Genomic DNA, 21,738 nt, shown 5'->3' with positions numbered 1-21,738 from the left:
TGTTGAATCAGCTCTTCAACAGTGCCTAACGTATGATCATAAGCATTTCCGTCTTTCTCTTTAAGGCCTTCCTACCAGTGCCCCAGCATGTTCTGTGAAACACCAATGGTTCACCACATTCGTCGTTTCGTACATGGGCAAGGATGTGTGCAAATTGTGTTAAAGGAGCTGGACTCCCCAGTTCCTGGGTACCAACACACAATTCTTACTTACTCTTGGTGTAGACTGTGCAAACAGGTAAGGATGAGGGCTTAAGAATCATTGCTATTCCAATTTAGTATTCCTGTTGTGATTGGGTGTGTGTGGAAAGAGGATTTCTGAGAAAGTGCTTATCCTTGGAGCTGTGGCTAAACTTGTACAAAGCCTGTTGTTAGTACAGATATTCTCATGTTTCTACAAATCACTCTTGTAGAATTGTGGCTGTTGAGGGTGAAACAGACATAGCGTGGTGGAAACAAATTTCTGACACATAGAAAAACTAGAGTTCTCTTTAAGAGACTAAGAGCATTGTCTCTTCCCTGCAGTGAATCTATACAAGCATCAGAAGAATGTGCATATAGGGAAGGGCAGATGCTGAGGCCTACTGGCTTAGTAATTGGCTAAAACCACTTGGTGTTCTTTAATCTATTTTAGACTGGACAGTCTGTATTGAGTCAGTGTGATGTCTAGACTTCCTTTAGTAGTCATTAGAAAGTAAATAAAATCTTCATTAGAAAGATGAAAAACCGCAAGGTTGCAAGATCTGTGTACTATCTGAAACTTGTTCTTTAATTTAGCTAAGAAAACATTGTCAGTTGGATACTCATCTCTGGCCAAACTTATTGTTAATCTTAAGAGCCTTCTAAGACAAGAATAAAGCTTAATTAAACAAGATTCACGCAATGCCTCAAACTTAAAGCATCTTAATTACCCATGCAAATGACTCAGTTCACGTACTTATGCTGGTTTAAACATAGGTGTTGGATGTAAAGATATCTGGAGGAAGTTAATGTAATTGCTGAAGGCAAGCCCTATGCTGCTGTGTGTATACCTGTTCTATAACCTCTTATTTCTGTATGCTCATGTAAACACTAATAAGCTTGTGGCTAATAGGTATGTTTAAATGGCTACTCTAAGCTTGCAAGCGCTGCTGAAGTTGAAATATATGCTGATGTTGCTCTGCAGTATTCATAGGTGAAGAATCACCAGGGAAGAAGCATGCAATGAAACTGCTGCTGGCGACTGGACTGCTGGAAACTATCTCTATGCAGAGAAACAGCAACAGCATCCCAGATTTAAGGATGTATTTGCACTCCCCTGACTAAGCACCTGTTATCATCAACTAGCAGTTGTTGCTTATGCAGTTTATTGCATCCATCTGTGTGTTGGGCTTAGCTTTGTATAAACACTGTCTTTGTTGTTGTTGTTTGGTATCTTTCAGGGTTGTGTGTGCTTCTGATAATTGAAATACCTAGATTACAGTCTAGGTTAGCCTGTCCTTAATCCTAGTTGAAGGGTGAAATTAAGGCACTTTGCTTTTGATTTCAGGTGACACCAGTTGTTCCCCTTTCCAATGATTCTTGGTCTATGTCTTTTGCAAAATACCTCGAGCTGAGATTCTATGGGCACCAGTACACTCGAAGGGCCAATGTGGAGCCTTGTGGTCATTCCATTCACCATGACTATCACCAATATTTTTCCTATAATCAGATGGTGGCATCTTTCAGGTGAGGTTCACTACTTAAAATACGTGTGTGTATGTGTGTGTGTATATATATATATATATATATATACACACACACATATATATATATATACACACATATATATATATACACACACATATATATATATATACACACATATATATATAGGGCTAGAGAAGTTACACACACACGCATATATGAAGTGCATGGCTCTAGTAAGGATTCTTCAGATGTGTCCTTCGCTTTGAGTACAGCATGGGATAGCATGACTGCACTGTAACTACAAATGAAGAATTGTTCGCTGGTTTGCAGGGGGCTTTGCAGGTCCCATCATTGTCATGGATGGGATGGGAAATATTCTGAAAAATGAATTGTGCCAGTATATGATAAAGAAGGGAAACACTTCTGTTTAATCTGTAATACTTTTAGAACTTCATTTTTGCAACGTGATCTGTGGTTTTACTTTTTTCCTGAGATAAATGATGAAGGTGTTATGTGCTACTAAAGGTAACTAATGTTCCAGACATGTTGACAAGTACCCCTTTTTATAAAAGCCACAAGCTAAAAAGGTGTAGACTTAATATTACATGGGGAGTTATGAAAAGCTGTTGCATTGTCTTCTCAGCTACTCTCCAATCCGTCTGCTTGAAGTATGTGTCCCACTACCCAAAATCTACATCAAACGACAGGCTCCGTTAAAAGTTACTATTTTGCAGGATCTGAAGGACTTCTCTCAAAAGTAAGTTTTTATTTTTAATGCCTTCCTTGACTTATACGTATTTTAGACTTCTAAGAAGACCACTAAACCATTTTTGCTGATGTAGATAATACGCTTGCTAAACGTTCATGGTTTAGAAGGAAAGTGATGATTTTAAACACTCTACATTTATAGGTGTATATATAATTCTAGGGGAGGGTGGTATTGGAACCTTCTTTTATACCTTTACCTATTCCATCAATATTAACTCTCACCTTTTCATCTGGTGCAATACGGCTCAACTGTTTGCATTTCTGTCCACAGGGTGTCACAAGTGTACCTTGCTGTTGATGATCGCCTTGCTTCTCTGAAAACGGATACTTTCAGCAAAACAAGGGAAGAGAAGATGGAAGATCTGTTTGCACAAAAGGAGGTAATGGACTACTTCTGCGTCAGCAGAACATACATTGCAAAGCGCGTGGAGAAGTGACTTGGATTGAGTTTTAAGTCCTGTGACAGTACACTGATTTTTCTTTTGGCAGATGGAAGAGGGGGAGTTTCGAAACTGGACTGAGAAGATTCAGGCAAGACTGCTTTCGTCATCATTAGACACACCTCAACAGTTACAATCTGTTTTTGAGTCTCTGATAGCTAAAAAGCAAGGACTGTGTGAGATGCTGCAAGCCTGGAATAATAGGTAAGAGGACAGATACAAGAATCACGAGCAACACCGGTGCTGTGTTGGTTATAGAAGGGGAAGATGGTCATCAGTACTGTCTCCTCCTGTAGTGTAGTGGTTATACAGAGGGTACTACGACAGCTGGTGATGAATGTCTTCTGCTGGTTGATTGATTGGAACAGAAAATCATTAAAGGCTCGATGTGAGTGTTGTGTTGTAGAGCACAACTTACACCTGAGAAGAGAAAGTTCTATTTGAATAGAGGTGGAAGAGGGGAGCATGTGCAAGTGATTGGGTGAAATGATCTCAGAGATGGATAGAAGCCAAATTAAATGTTTGACAACTTTGCTGTTACTGTGAAGGCTGTCCTTTCCCCTACTGCAATGTAAGTAGGGTGTGGTGTTTGGAAGATCTCCTGTTGCTATAGTGTTCATTAAGGCATGAGGAAAATGTTCTGTCTTTGGCTGTTTGAAGTATAGCTTCAGCACATATTAGCAGCCATTTCAGTTTGCATTGAAGACTTATGAAGGCATGCTTGGCTGTTTTCTAGTTTGGAGAAACATCACAATTTGCCTTTTACAGCTAATATGTGTAATTTATGTTTTGATTGTGTTTTGTTTTTGAAGATTGCAGGATCTCTTCCAACAAGAGAAAGGGAGAAAGCGCCCTTCAGTACCACCCAGTCCTGGAAGACTGAGACAAGGCGAAGAAAGCAAGGTACTAGCAGCAGTCTGACGTTAAATAAACATTTGCCATGGTATGAAGTTGAATTTTAGTTCACTTCAACAATTAGTTAACTTGTCTTACTTCATCATATCACTTTCATTTGCAAACATTTGAATCACTTGTTAGCATATGCATCTCTCTCTACAGATGTGAACCAAGAGATTTATTATACAGAAAGAGAAGACTTCTGGACTGTTAATATAAATACTGACAGCAGAGAGCTGCACTCATTGCTGAGGGTATATCTAGATAGGAAGGAAGTAAGCCTTTTAGGCTCTAGGTTTCGATGAAAGTAGAGTGAGAAAATAACACAATGGCTATTACCTATCAAGCTTACCCTTGTGAAAAACAAAAAAAAGCCCCCCCCCCCCCAAAAAAAAAAAAAAAAAAAAGAATAAGGAAAGGCAGAGCAAAGAATGCAGGAAGAACTGATAATCCTGTAGGTTGTGTAAGTGGGAGGATGTGTAAGTGATCTTGTACTGTTGCCCCTCAAGAACCCTCTGTAAGGGTACAGCTGGCAGTATGCTGAACAACCACCCTGGGGGAGCTGGTACTCTGAGAAAATATCCAGACTGCAAGGCAGTACAATGTAATCATCATACAGAGGCTGAACTTTAGATAGTTCTAATGGTAGCAAGATACACAAAGAAATCCAGTGAGACCCTGGATTTGCTCAGCTGCATGCATATGTGTTGTTTGCACTTCACAGATTTGTTAATGCTAAAACACACTTAGCCTTGATCTAGCAGCAAGAAAGCTTATATAGAGGAAGAGCGTTCTCTTTAAAGCAGCATACAGAAATGACAGCAGTCATGAGCAGTCTTGTGAAGCTGGGTTGCTGTTGCCTTATGTCTTTCATGTGCTGACAGACATAGTGATGGTACTGAAGCTGAGAACAGTGGGTGGGAGTTCTCTGCTGTGGTACATCTGCTTTTGCAGGTGTTCCACAGAGAGGAAGGGATACATCTCTAAAGAGCCTGGCATCAACATTGATCACCTGATATTCTTCCTAGATCAGTAGCATGGATGCTTCCCCACGCAATGCTTCTCCAGCACTGCAAAATGGAGAGAAAGGTCTGTTATTTATTTATTTTTTCTTAGGCTATGAAAAGAAGCTAGCTGTAACCCTTTCTCTGACATAATGTGGGAGGTTTTGTACGACTAAACTATCAGATTAGATGGTGAATACCCATTGTACAAGGTGGAGATAAGCCAACTATAAGCTTACTGTGCTAAGCTTCTAATGTGAGGTTGAGTTACTATTGATGCTAAGTAGGCTATCGAGGGTTTCCCTTTGAGTATTGTTCAAAAACTTTCAGAAGCTTTCTAAAGAACCGCATGGAATTTGGGCAATGCCTCTTGCATCTTTTGTGAAGAGGTTGTGGGTGCTGAGACCTCTTACCTGTGAGGCATATGTAGTCTGTGGTAACTAAAGGTACTGGGTGTGTGTACATCTTCTGGAGCTTATATACAGTACATTGACTGGCTGCTAGTTCCTTTGCTCTGAGAGATGCTACCTGCTTTTTAAAGAAACTTCTTGAAAGTAGATGGTGGTGATAGCTTGGCCTGGAGGCAAGCAATATCACTTCTGACAGCAATGTAAAATGCTTAATGTTTTCCTCTGTCCTTGACTTGACTGTCTTTGTGCTTTCAGAGGATCGTTTCCTGACTACTTTATCAAGTCAGAGTTCCACAGGCTCCACCCATCTTCAGTTGCCCACCCCTCCAGAGGTTGTATCGGAGCAACTGACTGGTGCTGGTACACTGTCTGAACAGGATACAACTAGTAGCTCAGAAGGTACAGTTCCATTGTGGTATTGTATTCCTTCTCTTCATTTCCTCTGGCAAGTGTATAAGATCTATGCAGAAAATGGCAAATGTGGTAATGTATCTCTGTTTCAGATGTGTTTGATGGACACTCATTGGGATCTACAGACAGCCAAGTGAAGGAGAAATCTACTATGAAAGCTATTTTGGCTAACTTGTTGCCTGGGAACAATTATAACCCCATTCCATTTCCCTTGTAAGTAATGCTAAATACACATCATGTGCAAAATTAGCAGCTTGGTTAGGTTGCAAACAGCTATGCATGCTTCCTTTGCTTCACAGATAATTTAAGTCATCAACTGGGTTTGCATCCAAATAGACTAAAGATCTTGCTCAAAGCAGGGGATTTTCTTTCTGTTCTAGGGGTTTGTAGGTTACCTCCTTTTCCTGTTAATGTCACAGATATTTCTATGTCATCCTTGTGCATATACATTATCAGTTTCCCTTCCTCCTAGTATGCATGTCTACTCAGAACTCTTGAGAGAAGTGAAAGGGAGGGGGAAAGAGGTACATTCTATCTTCATAGCTGCAGGGAAGGAGCCGAAGTGTCCTTCCTCAGTAAAGACTTACTAAAGCTACCTGCCTGCTTCTTGTTTTTGCTTCTAGACCTCTTCCAAGGGTTGGACTCAAAAAGGCATTGTCTGGGTGTAGGTCAGGTTCAATGGCTACTGCATGTGCCCTCAAGTCCTTCTTTCACGTGAAAATGAGCAGGCTGGGAAGTTTTTCAGCTACTCTGTCTGCGTGTGTTGTAGTGTTTCTTGCTTGACTTGAACCTAATGTTTGGCAGCCTAATTTCTGAATTCTTCTCCAAGGTAGTAGTGGAGATCATTGGCTAGTGAGATTAAGGTTAAAAGTTAAATGACCCTACAGATAAGTAAATCTCTTAGAAATTGAGGAGGCTCTGGGGAGGTTTTGGCGCTAAATTTCTTCGTCAAAAGAGTTCAAACTTATCTCCTAACTTCACTCTGCAGGCTATACTGCAAGACAGTCAGAGCAAACTGGCAGGTTTTAGTGTTGTTAAACAGTGGCTGCTAAACAGAGAGAGACTCTTACTCTAACTTGGAACTGATCCTCTGGTGTAAGAAGCTTGCTTGAAGTGATGATTGTTCTAACACATTGCCGGTTAGATTTAACCACATAACTCTGAATGTGTCTATTAGGAGAAGCTGATCTGGGGCACTTTGGCTCCATGCTGAGACTTGCACCTTGTGCCTGAAGTGCAGTGAAGAGATTTTGTGATTAACCAAACCTTGAACTTTTTTTCCACAGGCTGTGATCTACTAACACTCTCCCTATTTCGTTTCCATTTAGTGACCCAGATAAGCACTACCTAATGTATGAGCATGAACGTGTACCTATTGCAGTCTGTGAGAAGGAACCAAGCTCCATCATAGCTTTCGCCCTCAGGTACTGGTGTGATTTGATCTTCGTCAAACGTACATATTCCTTGCACAGAAAAGCTGCAAGAGTAAGTTAAGTCCTAGTGGCAGGGAACAAGCATGACATAATTTTTTCACTCAGCTGCTTTGCGAGCTCTTGGAAGAGCTGAAGTTGTCTCCTTGTATTACTGAGATATGAAATGTAGGTTTTCCAACTTGCAACTGGATTTCAGACATTCCTGTTCAGCTCAAGTACACAAAAATGAATTGTGGTGTTCTGTGAAAGCTGATAGTGTTAGTAAGCTTTATTTGCATTTCTTCTTTCAGTTCCCTAGCCTGGAGAAAGTGCAACTGAGTTAAGGAACACCAATTGGGTGTTTGTAATGCAATCTCTCCCTTGTTTACCTTCAGTCATAGGAGCTCTTGCTACTACTTGGCTCTACAAGATTTACTGAAGCTGCTAGTTTGGGGCTTGTTTATCACCAGGCAGAAGACTTTCAGAGTAGTTCATTCTCTTAAACTGCAGAAGAGGGAGTAGCAAGGGGGGACTTCATACCACAGGAAGAATCTAGAGCAGCGTCTGTCATAAGGGAATTAATCCTAGCTGTAAGGAAAAAACAAGGGGGAGGTTTCCTACTGTGGATTTGTTTCCTGTCTCTAAACTGAATCTTTGGGCAGGTATTGTGGGATCTATCAGAAAACTTTCTCCTTTTCTTTTTCCTTCAGTTGCAAAGAATACAGAAACGCCCTGGATGAGTTGTCCAAAGCATCTGTGAAAAGCAGTTCTGAAGAAGGACCACAGCCGAACAGGTTAAATGCAAGAACTTGTATTTAGAGGAAAGGCGAAGTGATTGTGGTAAAGAAACCACAACTAGAATGGGGAAAGACCCTGAAAATACGCCTGTTAGGATTTCTGCTTTCTGATGGAATATGGCACAATCTGTGTGCCAACACATTCTTGTAGTATCTGTATTTCTGTTTAACGCTGGATGGTGTGCTGGCGCCCTCACCTGGTCCCTTGACCATACACACATGGTAGGGAGCACTGGCCCTGCTCAACTTGCCGATGGTGACGGAAGCAACTGTTGCTGTGGAGTTCTGAGAAGCAGGGAGGTAGAGACAGTCAACTTTAGAGACTTCTGCATCATTACCACTTTAAACTATATCACTTTCCCTTAGTGTTAGGCTTGGAAGAAACATAGCTCTGCAGGAGTAAAGCAGTAGTATTTTGGGTAGCAGCGTATGTTGGCCTTATTATGACTTTTTTCCTTTCAGCATGACAGACAGCAAACCAAAGAGCAGTAGCCCTGTCCGCCTGCCTGAGACTACCACGGGTCCTTCAAATCGTACTGCAGAACCTGAACAACGTAAGACAACTTTGCCAAAATCATATACATGATACTAAGCTCAGTTCAGATTTAAGTCTACTAAAACTGAGTTTAAAATAGTGTGAAAGTTACAAAAAAAAAAAATAAAAATAAAAAAAAAATTGAGTACTAAATTAAAATTGTTCCAAATGGGCTTGTTGAGCTTTGTCATGTTGAAGTTGTAATACATCTTGTAGTCAACTTGATGTAGAAAGTGTTATGTATTTTTAAGTCTGTCTGTAATCGCCTTCTCTTGATTTTTATGAGATCAGGTTATTATCTGCTTTAATGTGTTATTATGTAGTGTAACTGGAGTTATTCTTGGATGTAGCCCGTTCAGTGGGTTATGATGGCTCTGTTCTGACCTCTGTCTTGTTTAAAAAGTAGGCAATTAAAATTTTTTAAAATCAAGAGGAGGGAATACTTTTACGTTAAAGATCTTCACTTTGGTCTGTGTTTTTAAGATGTTGTTCATTCTTCTAGTGGGGCGTGCTTCTGTGTTGTGGTCCTTCCTTTCCATGTTTTTAAATTATGACTGACTCTTCACAACTCCTGTTTTGAATTGTATTTTCTACATTTGAAATGTTGACGCTTCACCCCTGCAGTTGCAGTCATCTGAAGTGTTAATTCCCTGTTTCTGTGAAGTCTGCTATGTGAAATGACTCCAGCATTCCCCAGTGCTACTTAAGCCAATAAATCTGTTGATACTGGTATTGGTTGCCTGAGGAATACCAAATTAGTTGAACAACATCACCCCTCCAGTTAGAACAATGAATGGAGAATTCTTTTATGAGTCAAGCTTTTATTAAACTGCCTCTCATAATGCCAATACCAACTTCTTTATTCTTTTCACTGTAGCAAAGAAATCATCTGGCGTTTTGTCTTTCTTCCGTGGCACGGGAGGGAAGAGCCCAGACCTGTCTTCCCAGAAGAAAGAGACCTTACGTGGTGCTGACAGTGCCTACTATCAGGTTGGACAGATGGGCAAAGAGGGAGCAGAAAACCAAGGAGCAGAGCCTCAAGGTACATTACTCTGGCTTATTACTCTTTCAGCAGTTTACTTACCAATAGTTCATGTTTCACCCCAATGTGCATCGAAAATGAATGATTTGAGTGTAAAATATAGGTTTCTTTTGATAATACTGCTTTGCTTTATGAGAAGAGAAATGGGGTAGAGGGCTTTCAAAGCCCTGTAACTATAGGAACATTGAGATTTAACTTCCATTGTTTCAGCTCGTGGATAATAAAGAAAACAAAGAAACTGAGAGAGCTTGTACTTGTGTTCCATGAATATCAATGACCTAGCAGATGTATGATTACAGTTGTCTGATCCTATAGCTCATTATCTATTATTGAAGAAAAAATAATTTTCTTGTAATGAGTTTACAAGCAATATCTTGCATGGCTTTCTGGGTAATAATAATGAACAAATGTGACTGAGTGGTATCTTTATGCCTTCAGATGAGGTGGATGGAGGAGATGGACAGAAGAAGCAGCTGGTGAATCCCCATGTGGAACTCCGTGAGTTGCTGTACATAATAACTTGAAGTCTTAGCTGATAAACTCCTTTCTTTGTGTGAACATAACAAATCTTCAAGTTTGATTTGTTTTTCCTTCCTGTCCCATATAAATGAAAAAAAAAAAAATCAAGAACAAAGCAATGCTGCTTTTTACTTTAGTCAATCCGTGGTACAGAAATACCACATAAAACTGTAGCTGTCTTTTGGTTTTGTGTGGTATGTTTCACTCCCTCTCTCTCCCCCCCCCCCCCCCCCGTGTTGGGCTGTTGTCTGGACACTTTCACATATACTGTGAGCTATCCTAAAGGGGTTTGATTTTATTGCAGGCTTTTAATTTAACTCCTGGTGGTTTAAATTTCCAAGGTGCAATAGTTGTCAGATGAAGATGTTAAGCAAAATAATATTTTTCCAGACATGAGTAAAATCTAAGTATCATCTCAGGTAGTGAGTATTGTGCACGGTTATTGAGGCAGACCTTTTCTTGCAGAATTTTCAGATGCGAATGCCAAATTCTACTGCAGGATTTATTATGCTGGCGAGTTTCACAAGATGCGTGAAGTGATTCTGGGGAGCAGTGAAGAAGACTTCATTCGCTCTCTCTCTCACTCTATGCCCTGGCAAGCACGCGGTGGCAAGTCTGGGGCTGCATTCTATGTGACTGAGGGTAAGTGGCCTCTTTCTCTTTCATAATTAGAGGGTGTTTGGGGGTAGTGATGGTTGTGTTGTTTAATCCTTGTTCATGTCTAGCCAGAGAGTTGCTGACTGTCAAGTGACGACACAGAATGAAAAGCTGTGTAGATTTCAGAAATCAAAAAGATAAAAAGTATAATTCAAGGACAACTGTGGTTTTTAAAGAAACTTTTTTTTTAGATTTCCACATGTTTTAATTGATTTGTAGGTGTTTTCTTTTCAACAGTGGCTGATTCTAGGCTGCTACTTTAAAGCAAGTTATGAATGAAGGGTCTATAGCCTGTTTTCATTCTATGTTTAAAGAGCCCATGCAGCTGAGGTAAATCAAATGTAGGCAGTCTTTTCTCCCTTGTTTACTACTGGGCTGAAATTCAGAACATATCCACTAAAAAAAATATTCTTAGCAACAGAAATTGATTTCAAAGTTTATTTAAGAGAATTGCAGTCCTTTAATTTTTTGACCATTTCAGCTGCATGACTGTTTTAAGATCTTGCAAAAAATACGTCACTTACAGTATGTAAGCCTGTTGTTTTTGTCTGATATTAAAACAGATGATAGATTCATCTTGAAGCAGATGCCTCGTCTGGAAGTCCAGTCATTCCTTGACTTCGCTCCACACTATTTCACTTACATAACTAATGCAGTTCAGCAGAAGGTATGTTTTTTTTTCTTTTTTTAAAAGAGGAACTGTATTTTAGGCAGTGTTCTGTATTTTACTGACTAGTAGCTGTTTCTATCACCTCTTTTCATTTAAGCAAAAAAGGGAAGTTGGAGGTATGAGTTACAATGTGTTTTTGAGATGAAAAGTGGGAATTCTGCTGGAGCTTCTAAGGTGTAATGCACAGTCAGGATAGTGGCACTTCTCATATATGATTGGTTTCCTGCACACAGAGATCTTACCCAATATCTTCTCACCAGAAACCCACAGCACTGGCTAAAATCCTTGGGGTGTATCGAATTGGGTACAAGAACTCTCAAAACAACACAGAGAAGAAGCTGGATCTGCTTGTCATGGAAAACCTTTTCTATGGACGGAAGATGGCTCAGGTAAGAGTAACATGTGCTGACTGTATGTGACCAAGTGTTCTGTTCCACTGCAGTGCAGTCTCTTTCCTGGCTGAGAGCAAGAGCAGGGTCACTGGTATCTATCTAGATAACTTTGCATGTGCTCAAAGTTGACACTTGGAGCCTGTTCCTTGTTATGTGATCCTCAGTAGCTTGATGACTGTATTGGCTAGTTCAGATTGCTGTAGTGCATGCTTCAGTTCTAAGTCTTTTGTCCTTGCATCTCTCTTGGTTGCCAAAAAACAAAAGGTGTCCTTGCATCTCCTTTCTTTGGGAAAGCTTTGTCAAGCATTTATAAAATTCATTAGGATTACAGACTAATTTATTTAGAAGGAGAGCCTCACTAATGGTGATAGTGAGCTCTCTGTGAAGTTAGGGAAAACTAATAATGCTTTAAATCCACTCTTTCTGAACCACAAGGTTTTGAGTTCAACCTTGCTTTTTAGCAAAGGGAAGGTGGCCTTTGAGACAACAGAATGAAAACTTTAAAATGACTGAAAATTCTCTTCAAATACAGAATCAATGCTGAAAAGGAAGTTCAAACAAATGTTGCATCTAATACTATATAGCACTTCTTTCTACCTTCCCTCCCCATACTTGACATCAAATAGTGGATAGCTATGGGAAGAAGTGAATTGAGAAAGATTGTGGACTCTGTCCCTGGAGTTAGTAAAATCTTGATTTGAACAACCTGCTCTAACTGGACATGTTTCAAGTATAAAGCATTGGACTAGAGATCTCCAGAGGTCCTTTACAACCAAATTTGTTTACAAAACAAGTGAAGTGGTCTGTCTCTGACCTTGCAAATGCCTGTTAAACAGTGCTTCGTGCAAGACCCACCTCCCTCTTCAGTGCCTTTGCTGTTAGCATTTGAATCAATAATCTGACTGGGAAGCTGAGTTTACCCATACATGTCAAAATTAAGGACACAAGTTTTTTTGCTTAGATTAGGCTAAATATTAGTGAAATAACTTGCCTGAAACTGTGGTTTGAAGTAGCAGCTTTCATGTAGGCTTACACACTACTGTCTGCTGAGGAAACTATTTTTTTCGTTGTATGAAAATACTGTGTTTGCTGTCTTTCTCCCTACTGAGAAGGCAAGAGTTACTTTGCTGTGATGCCTGCTCAAGCACTGCACTCAGGCATGTTGGGGTCTTTAACCTCACAGAAAACTGAAGAAAAAAGAGAAGTAGTAATGCTGTTCTCCATTTGCAGGTTTTTGACCTAAAGGGCTCCCTCCGGAATAGAAATGTTAAAACAGACACGGGGAAGGAGAGCTGTGATGTAGTCCTGCTGGATGAGAACCTTCTGAAGATGGTCCGGGACAACCCTTTGTACATCCGTTCCCATTGCAAGGCTGTGCTGAGAGCTTCCATACACAGTGATTCCCAGTTCCTTTCCAGCCACCTCATCATAGACTACTCCCTGCTGGTGGGTCGTGACGATACAAACAATGAGCTGGTTGTTGGGATCATTGGTAGGTTGCCTTTTGCTTGCTTTCAGCTAGTGACACTGCTTTCTTCTGGTTTAGGCATTTTTAGTACTCCTAGAACTGCACCACCACCATAGAGATGTGTCAAGAAAGCTCATCTTCTCCCTGATGGAATACTGCACTCACCTGTCATGGGTGTTCAGGGTGGTGGCAGGAAGACTTTTCCTTGCAGCCCCCTTTTCCATTCAGGGTTATTTATGATGTTTCCAATCCTTCATTTCATGAAGTGGCAAGTGTTTACTTTGAACCTGCAAGTGGCCACAATAACGCTTAAAGCTTTTAACTGCCTGGGCAGTTTTTTCTTTGTTTGATTTGATAGTGACCTTCCTGAATTCTTGAGCTATCGTATTCACCCCAACCAAATATAACACATAATCTTGAATAATCTGGAAAGTGAAGATGCTCACAGGGGGAGCACTCAAGTCCTGTCTATGGAAGTCTACTGTGCTCTTCTCCCAGTTGGAGTAGGAATAGATACATTTTAGAACATATTACGTGTGTTATAGTAGATATTGATGTGTTTTTTCTTGCAACAGATTACATTCGCACTTTTACTTGGGACAAAAAACTTGAAATGGTGGTGAAGTCAACTGGCATCTTGGGAGGACAAGGTAAGGCTAGAATGAAGGAAAGACTTTTGTGTTTATTTTTTACCTGGAAGCTTCTGATAACAGTGCTAGTAAACCTACGACTTCTCCACTGTGTGGAATTGCTACACTTCAAATTAAGATATGCAGAGTAGGGGAAGGAATAAGGAATTTAAGAAAAAATCCTGCCTTTATGAGAGATCCTTTAAGTACTTGAAAGCCTGGGCATGGGAGATATATATGACTGTTCTCTTTTATGTTTTGTTGTTATCTGGTGCTCACACAAACATAACTGTAGAGACATGATAGCAAAAGCCCTTGCTGCCTGGTTTCAGAAGTCTTGAGTCCAGAAAATCAGTTGTCTTCTGGACTACTGGTGTGGAGGAGTCCTTATCAAATGACTGACTACTGCTACCCTGATTTTGAGGAGCTAAGTTCCCATTGTGGAAGTGAGAGGAGTACTTGTGCAGAATTGCATAGTATTGGCTGCGTGCTAATAGGAAATCTAGATGGGGGGGGAGGAAGGGAAGCACTTGGACATCTGGAGAAGATAAGAGCATGTCTACAGAGTTAAATTCTTCCTGGGAGAAACTTGCTTCTCTGTGGAGAAAGCCTGTAAAGATATGTAAATAAGAGAAAAATCAACTGGGGCTGGTTGTAAAAAGCCTAGATAATTTCTCCACCTTGGTGCATCTGAGTTCACTGTTAGGAATCCAGACCTTGATCTCTTGTCTCCCAAATGTTTCAAAACTAAATAAAATCTAACAGTACTTGTTGGTTCCATGTACAGTATGCCTTCATTGTTGTACCATCTGATGCTGTAATTCCATGTGAAACCTGTCTGTACTGCAGTGTACTCTTTAGCCTGTTTCTAACTGCTTTTGCCTCTTGCACATTAGGTAAGATGCCAACTGTGGTCTCTCCAGAACTGTACCGGACCAGGTTTTGTGAAGCTATGGACAAGTATTTCCTGATGGTGCCAGACCATTGGACAGGGCTGGGCCTGAATTGCTAAACTAAAGCCCATATTGGGAAAGCACAAGAGGACAATGATGTTACAGGCCACTCTTCCTGTGGCCCGCCCAGCCCTAAGCAAGAGGATTGCAGTTCCGTGTCTACACTGACCACGTGCATCATGTTGTAGCGTGTGAAATTTGCTTGTTGCACTTTAATCCTCTCTTGGAGGCTGATGGGTGAGCCAGCCTCATTAAGGATCTAAGCTTAAGGTACCACTGAAGGGCACTGATTGAGACATTCCCTCCGTCAGTATGGAAGGTGGTGCTATCTCCATGTATGAGCACTGAAACCTACTATCCAGTTCTGGTGGTGTAGAAGTACATGATCTCTGTAAGTCTTGCATTCCTTAAGGGGTGTTGAATATGAACAGTTCACATTTCTGTAGTGGATGTGTGGTACTACAAATGTGAAATATCCTCCCACCCCATGAGGGTGAGTGAGAGAAGAATGAAGTTAATTCCTAAGTTCTGCTTTTTTCTTCAGTGATCTGTAGTTGACCTGTTTAGGATCCAAGAATAACTTGTCCTGCTTACACTTTGTAGCCTCCATTTTTACTAGGTTCTGTAAACAGTACTTGAGGATGGGGAAGTATGCGTGTGTGGATTTGTTTTGGTTTGTTTTTTTAAGGCAGCTCCTTAAATGCCGTAACTCTCCAAATCACTACATCTTTTAATAGTGCAGTACAGCTCTGTCTCTGTAACTTCATTTTAGCTGAATCCCATGAAAATGGGTTGTCAGTGATCAGCATGCTGCAAACCCCAAACATATCCCTTCAATCCAAAACAGGAATTTGATCAAAAATATTGCCCAGCTTCCTGGAAATGGGTAACTAAAACATACCCTTTTATGTAACAAAGTTCAATTAATTATAGTTATGAAGCTGGTTAACTCTTCCCTTAATAGAAGTCACCAGTTTGCCAGATAAATTGCATACAGCCTTAGATTGACAACTTTCTCCTTGATGAAACCATTATGCCTGGCAGATCACTTAAAATCCATTTCAGTCCCTAAAGCCTCTGAAACAATGTATTTACCTCATGGTGAAATTTTGCCAGGAGAATGCTGTTCTTGTTTGTGACATGCTGATGAGAATAAGCATCTAGATCTCATCACACCGTGCTATTCCAATGGAAAAAAACCTTTCTTCAGCAGTATTAGATTTTTTTTTTGCACCACTAAGATGAATGTATTCTTCTGAAAAAAACTGAACTAACAAGTATCTTGTATGATGGATAAGATGTGCAGAGATCTGAGAATCTCTATGTTATGAAAATAAGCACCTCTTTCCATTTTTATTATTTTTACCTGTTTTGTAGGTGACAAGTTTACTTTTTAGATTCAGTATAATATAGGCCAGTAAATAAGAGTTATGTTTTTGTTGTTGTTTTGTTCTTTTTTAAAATGCAAGTTTGAGAAGCAAGAATACTGTCCTTGGACTTCCAGTCTCCAAGAGGACTTCAGACATGGAGTCTGGGACAGTAGAGCTCTTTATGACCACTTACTCATTCTGATCAGTTGCCTGGTAATTTCATCTTCACTGTAGCTGTGGGTTGAAAGGTGCATTTTTTTCACTCCTCCTCCTGCGTTCAGTATTTTCTTCTGCAGCAGATGGTGGTGGCTCTGGTCAGGAGTGACACCTGGGCAGCATTGGGCAAGGAGAGAACAGTGAAAACTGAATTGTTGGCTGTGAAAACAACCAGTGCAGTTCAAGTCTGAGCTGCCAGGAGACAACAGTCATTTTTGTTGGAAGAAGTCTTCCCTACTCCCCACCATCATTTCCAATGATGAGCAAAAGTACTGGCCTTGAAGCAGCAGAAACAGAAGTATTTGTGCTTCCTCTGTGCAATGTAATCTCTGTTTCTGGGGGTGCGGTTTGGAAGGCCTCAGTGATGTGTGCTGTGGAAAGATGACACAGTTCTGCTTGACTCCCTCTGGTATGGAATCCTTCCAGTTCAGCACAGGGCATCGGGTGAAGCTGATTACCTCTGAGACAGGTCATCTCCTGTATTGAAATGTGCTCCCAGGTTGGTTATTTGTATAATGAGGAACCAAGCTGTCCATCAGCTCAGTGCTGCTCATTTCTGTGGCTCCTGCCTTCTGTCCTGGTCCATTGATGTGCAAGAAAGAGCATGACATGTAGCCCGAGTCTGTTCTGTTCTCCATTACAGTTCACATGTCAACTTTCTCCTTCCTATCCTGAAGTTTATAGGGAAAATACTTGACTTGTCCAAAATCTGAGGTGACCCAACAGTGGGTGGTTATCTCTCACTTTAGTTACTATGTGCAGTGGATGATGGACTGTGAATATGGGCAGTGTCATGGCATCTGCACTAGTTTGATGCAGAGCTGAGCTGTGCTAGCCAGGTCTTGTCACCAGTAACCCTTGCTCCGGAGTGGTATGTGGCTGTTCTGCTTGTCTTCCAGAGCCCTGAGCAGCTGGCTGTAAACAAACTTGGTCATCTGATTGTAGTTAATGTTCCCCTGTATGTAATAGCCTGAGGCCTTTGGCACTGGACAAAGTGGGAGAACCCTCCCCTTTGGCCAGCTGTTCTGCAGCCTGTGAATGCAGAGCCCAGTTGTTTGAATTGCAGTCTTGGGCTGAAATCATAGCATTTGGAGAGGTCTTGGGCTGGAATCAACAGCTACCTTTTGGTCAGGATGCGGCTGATAGACTAGTACTGACCAGCCCGGAGTAGGTAGCAAACTACTAGTCATGGGTGAAACAGCAGCATTAACTGGAATTGGGACATCTTTGGGTGCCGTGTAACCTAAAACTGGAAGCATTGCTAGTTCAAGTCCCAGAAATTGAATATATCACCCAGATGGTTCCTTTTCAGATTAAGAGTTGTCCTAGCATTTCACTTGCTACAAAGCTGATGTTCTTGAAAGGAGAACAGTAGTTCATGCAGAAGAGATCCTTCTTGTGGGGCTGGTAGGCCTGTGTCCCTGCAGCATGCCTAAGGATGTCTTAATGGAGTGGCCTGGGTATTAAATAAGCCCTTTGATTAGAGCATTTTATTTCCTTGTAATGCAGGTGTAGTGTGTGTGTGCATAAACAAAATCCAGTTGTAAATGCACTGTAAGACTATGTTTTTTTTCCAGAGTTGCACTGGCTCATCTGTTGTCTTGAACTGAGGCCTTGTGACAAATATCTAAATCTCGTCCCATTCAGAAACAATGACTTGTTTCAAGTCATGTAGACAGCAGGTTGCCTTGCAGTAGCCCAGGGCTGCGCTCTGTTCCCCAAAAGCACACATGAGGGACTCTTGCTAGTTAAGGAGCTCCACTGGGCTCAGGTGGAGTTACCTGTGGAGTGGGCTGTCCTCTGTGAGAATGACCAAAACCAAATTAATCACTCACTAGCAGGAGGCCAGACTAACCATTATTCAAAGCACTTCATGTATCATAATGTATGTATTTCTAATCTACCTTGGTTCAACTGTATTTTATAAGATTGATGTACTAAACTATTTGAGAGTAACTGCTTTGACTACTTGGAGAATCAAAGTGTAATGTATATAGATAAAAATGCAAATAAAGTGACTAAAATATACCTGGGTCCGTTCCATGTGGTGAAGTTCTGTCTCTTGTAGAATCCCACTGTCCTGATCAGAGGCCAAGCCCTGTGCCTGCTCTGCTGGAGGTTGCCTGCTTTGCATGCAGTATAAGCATGTTTGTCATCTCTCTGCCTTGCAGCTTGGATCTTCCGATGGAGCAGGGCCTCTGAGCAGCTCTCCAGGTCAGTGTTTATAGAATGTGCAAATAACCTGTCATGCTCTTCTCCCACGTTCTCCCCAGCTGCTTTACAACATAGTGCTGTGTGAGACAGGGAGCCAGTTTTGTCCACCAGGTGGTGATGTTTCTGTGGCCCAATTTTTCCAAGAGGTGGAGCATTCTTAGAAAACTTCTCCAGGTATTTCTATAGTTTTCTCTTAAATGGGTAAGATTTAATGATGATAATGATCATCCAAGGAGGTTTGAAAGCTAATGGCTTGTCTGGGTTGCTTCATGTCTCTAGTATAATAACTTCCTCTCTTACAGCTAAAAATGATGTGCGATTAGATCTGGGAAGGGGCCATGTTGGTTCTTAGACTGTTAACCTCAACCTGAAACATAAGGATTTTACTTCCATTATATGACATTCTCACTTTTGCCAGGTGTATTTGGTTTCTGTTGTCTACTGCTGTATGGAACTGCATCAGAAGCTGTCACAGCACAGGTGTGTGAGCAAGGAAAAAGGTGGGATGCTCAACTTAGGGTGGTGCTGCCTTTATAAGGTTGAGCAGCAGAACTTGAGGGGCTTCTCCTGGTTTGTTCACAATGAATTCCAGAATGATAGAGCTCTGATGCAAAAGGAACTAAGTCCAGCTCCCTAACAAGTATAGGACCAAACAGCATCAGTACTTCCAGGTATGACTGTTGATACTCAGTAAAAGATAAACTTGTGCTTGTGTGAGTCAGCACAGGCAGGCAACAGGAACAACCAGACTCAGCTAAAATACAGAGTAGATTTATTCTCGTTACCTTTTCAATTGGGGGATCCCTGAAGCAGCACCTGAGCAGAGGTATGTGAGCACAGGCACACAAGTGAGAATGCAGGAACCACTAAACAAGGTCCATCCTAGGAGATTGCTGGCCTCCTGGTTTCACCTGTTTTTACAAAACCTGTTCATTGTGCAGGCACAGTTTTTACCACCATGCTGTGATTCTCACTGTGCTTTTTTTTTTTTTTTTTTCCTGTACCAAAGCCCAGAGCTCAAGCACAAACAACAGCAGACATAACTCATATTTTTTTCTGCATTGCTGCTCCCCAGACTTCATGCGTTCCCAGCTTCAAGGTCACTTGAGCGTATTTACAATCCTCCATGCTAGTTTCCTGTTCTGATCCCATCCTTCTCGCACACTTCTAGCCCATTCATCGCAACAGCACTCTAGGCAAAACTTCTTTTGGATTACTCTGAAGTCAGGGAGAGGGGCAGTAGGCTGAGCAGGGTGAAAATTACTGTTCTGAAAGTACTTCTTTAAATTGTATTTTTTAAACAGGCTGATTGCTTTCTAGAGGTAGAGAACTGGTCTGTGGAGTGTGGGAGGTGGCCAAGGGTTGCCATGTGCTGGTCACAGCTGGCTCCAATGAACCTCCTTCAGGGCACAGCTGAGCCCATCAGCAAAGTTGGTGGTGTCTGTGTGAAAAAGTACTTAAGGAAGAAAGCAAAGGGAAAGAGAGTGAGGAACAGCCCTGTGAATGCCAAAGCCAGAGTGACCCGTGGGGAAGCCCACACAAAAACGTGTTCTCCTAATAGGAACTGTGACCTGTGAAAAAGCCCAAACAGGAGCAAGCTTCTTCTGAATGACTGAAGCCCTTGGAGAGGGCCCACACTGAAGCAGGTGAAAAGCGTGAGGAGGTGGGAGCAGCAGAGGGAAGTTATGGTGCCCTGACCATGGCCCCCTTCCCCTGCACTGCTTGCTGGGGGGTTTGTGTGTGTGGAGGAGTTGGGAGTGGGTGAGGCTGAGCTGGGAAAAGGCGGTGGGGGAGACGGTTTGCAGTGTTTTAATTTTAATTTAGCTAAATCTGATTTAAATATTGTCATTAATCTCTAAGGAGTGAGGTAACACCTAAATGGACAAGAAGATAGGGAAATGATGATACTGAGCTGATTTGCTGTGGTAGTTTGCTTCCCACCATAGGCTGTACCCATGGGAGGGGCAGAAGATTGCCCTTCTTCTAAGGGGAGCTCTCAGTGCTGCCATGAGGGAGTCTGCTCCTCTCTCATTAGGGCAAACTGCTGGTGGCTGTGGTAGGCAGGAGGAAAGGCTCTGTTTAGGCCACCCTGAAATACCAAACGCTGCAGAGCTGAAAGGCTTCCTGGGTGGAAAGAACTTGAGGTGACTTCAAGATGTTGAAATTTAGAAGGTATTTGTAGGAGGGCTGCCTGCCAGCCTTCACCCGAGTAAAACAGTACTGCCTATATTGCAACAGAAAACTAGACCCAGGGAGCAGATGTGTGTGACAAAACACACAGTGAGATCTTTCTGGATGATAAATAAATGCATTTTGTGCACCTGGCTGTCCATTTGAAGGCATGTTACAGACTGAATAGTCTGCCTATTACATCTGTGAGTGTTTTCCCCTGACTTCTCTGGTCTTTGTATGAGAACCTGTAGGCTGAGTTTTCTCTGGCTGATTACAGCATGTTTTATAATTGTTTTCATTACAAGTTTGGCTGTGTCCAGCTCTGAGTTGACACTGCATGAGAAACACTTCCTGGAGGAGAAGCAGCAGATGGTGTTGATTTTTGAACAGGCTGCTTGCTTCCAATTTAGAAAAGAACAGTTTGGCTGGAAGGGACCTTCAAGGATCATCTAGGTCAGCTGCCTGACCGCTTCAAGGCTAAACAAAAGCTGAGGGGGCTTTCTGACTGACTCTTGAATACTGCCAGGCATAGGGCACAAACTACCTCTCTAGGAAGCATATTCCAGTATTTGACCACCTGCACAGTAAAGAATTTTTTCCTCATACTTGGTCTGTCCTTCCCCTGGCACAGCTTTGTGCTGTTCCTCTGTGTCCTGCCCTCTGTTCCCAGGGAGCAGAGACCGATACCTCCCTCTGGGCTGCCTCCCCTCAGGGAGCTGCAGGGAGCAGTGAGGCTGCTTCTCAGACAGCCCCAGGGCCCTCAGCCTCTCAACGTAGGGTGTCTCCCAGCCCTTTTACTAGCTTCCTCTGGACTCTTTCAAGTGCCTTAACGTGCTTTTTATACTGTGGAGCCCTGAACTGTGTGCGGCTCATCCCAAATTGTGGGTGTGATTCTGATGTAAAAATGGTGGGTGCTAGCATGTGAATTAGAGATAGCAACTACAGGACTGTAGCCTTTGACTACCTGAGATGATCCTGAAATTACAGTTCTGATCGAAACTTCATGAACTTACAGCCTTCAAAACAGAATTTCTATGCTACTTTTTGATATGAATTTGTAGTATGATGTCCTGTATGTTGATACTACTTGTATTA

The 21,738-nt window shown here is 41.7% G+C and overlaps 1 protein-coding gene across 4 annotated transcripts in view; it reads left to right on the top strand.

Annotated features, from left to right (window-relative positions):
• Window positions 1-18,285, top strand: part of PIKFYVE (phosphoinositide kinase, FYVE-type zinc finger containing) — a 61,779-nt gene extending 43,494 nt beyond the window's left edge. For all 4 annotated transcript variants that reach the window (XM_068685879.1, XM_068685877.1, XM_068685876.1 and 1 more), the window contains 20 exons: window positions 66-237; window positions 1,528-1,706; window positions 2,311-2,424; window positions 2,707-2,815; window positions 2,925-3,079; window positions 3,688-3,778; window positions 4,801-4,861; window positions 5,442-5,585; window positions 5,690-5,810; window positions 6,926-7,021; window positions 7,720-7,803; window positions 8,269-8,360; window positions 9,219-9,383; window positions 9,822-9,881; window positions 10,368-10,544; window positions 11,123-11,226; window positions 11,490-11,618; window positions 12,852-13,113; window positions 13,665-13,739; window positions 14,615-18,285. In XM_068685879.1, the coding sequence (XP_068541980.1) occupies window positions 66-237; window positions 1,528-1,706; window positions 2,311-2,424; window positions 2,707-2,815; window positions 2,925-3,079; window positions 3,688-3,778; window positions 4,801-4,861; window positions 5,442-5,585; window positions 5,690-5,810; window positions 6,926-7,021; window positions 7,720-7,803; window positions 8,269-8,360; window positions 9,219-9,383; window positions 9,822-9,881; window positions 10,368-10,544; window positions 11,123-11,226; window positions 11,490-11,618; window positions 12,852-13,113; window positions 13,665-13,739; window positions 14,615-14,730 (2,506 nt within the window). In that variant the 3' untranslated portion in view covers window positions 14,731-18,285. The remainder of the gene's footprint in view (window positions 1-65; window positions 238-1,527; window positions 1,707-2,310; window positions 2,425-2,706; window positions 2,816-2,924; window positions 3,080-3,687; window positions 3,779-4,800; window positions 4,862-5,441; window positions 5,586-5,689; window positions 5,811-6,925; window positions 7,022-7,719; window positions 7,804-8,268; window positions 8,361-9,218; window positions 9,384-9,821; window positions 9,882-10,367; window positions 10,545-11,122; window positions 11,227-11,489; window positions 11,619-12,851; window positions 13,114-13,664; window positions 13,740-14,614) is intronic.
• Window positions 18,286-21,738: the final 3,453 nt, after the last annotated feature.

Source organism: Anas acuta, chromosome 6 (assembly GCF_963932015.1).
Source record: "Anas acuta chromosome 6, bAnaAcu1.1, whole genome shotgun sequence".
NCBI lineage: Eukaryota > Metazoa > Chordata > Aves > Anseriformes > Anatidae > Anas > Anas acuta.
This window is presented reverse-complemented; position numbering and strand designations above follow the sequence as displayed.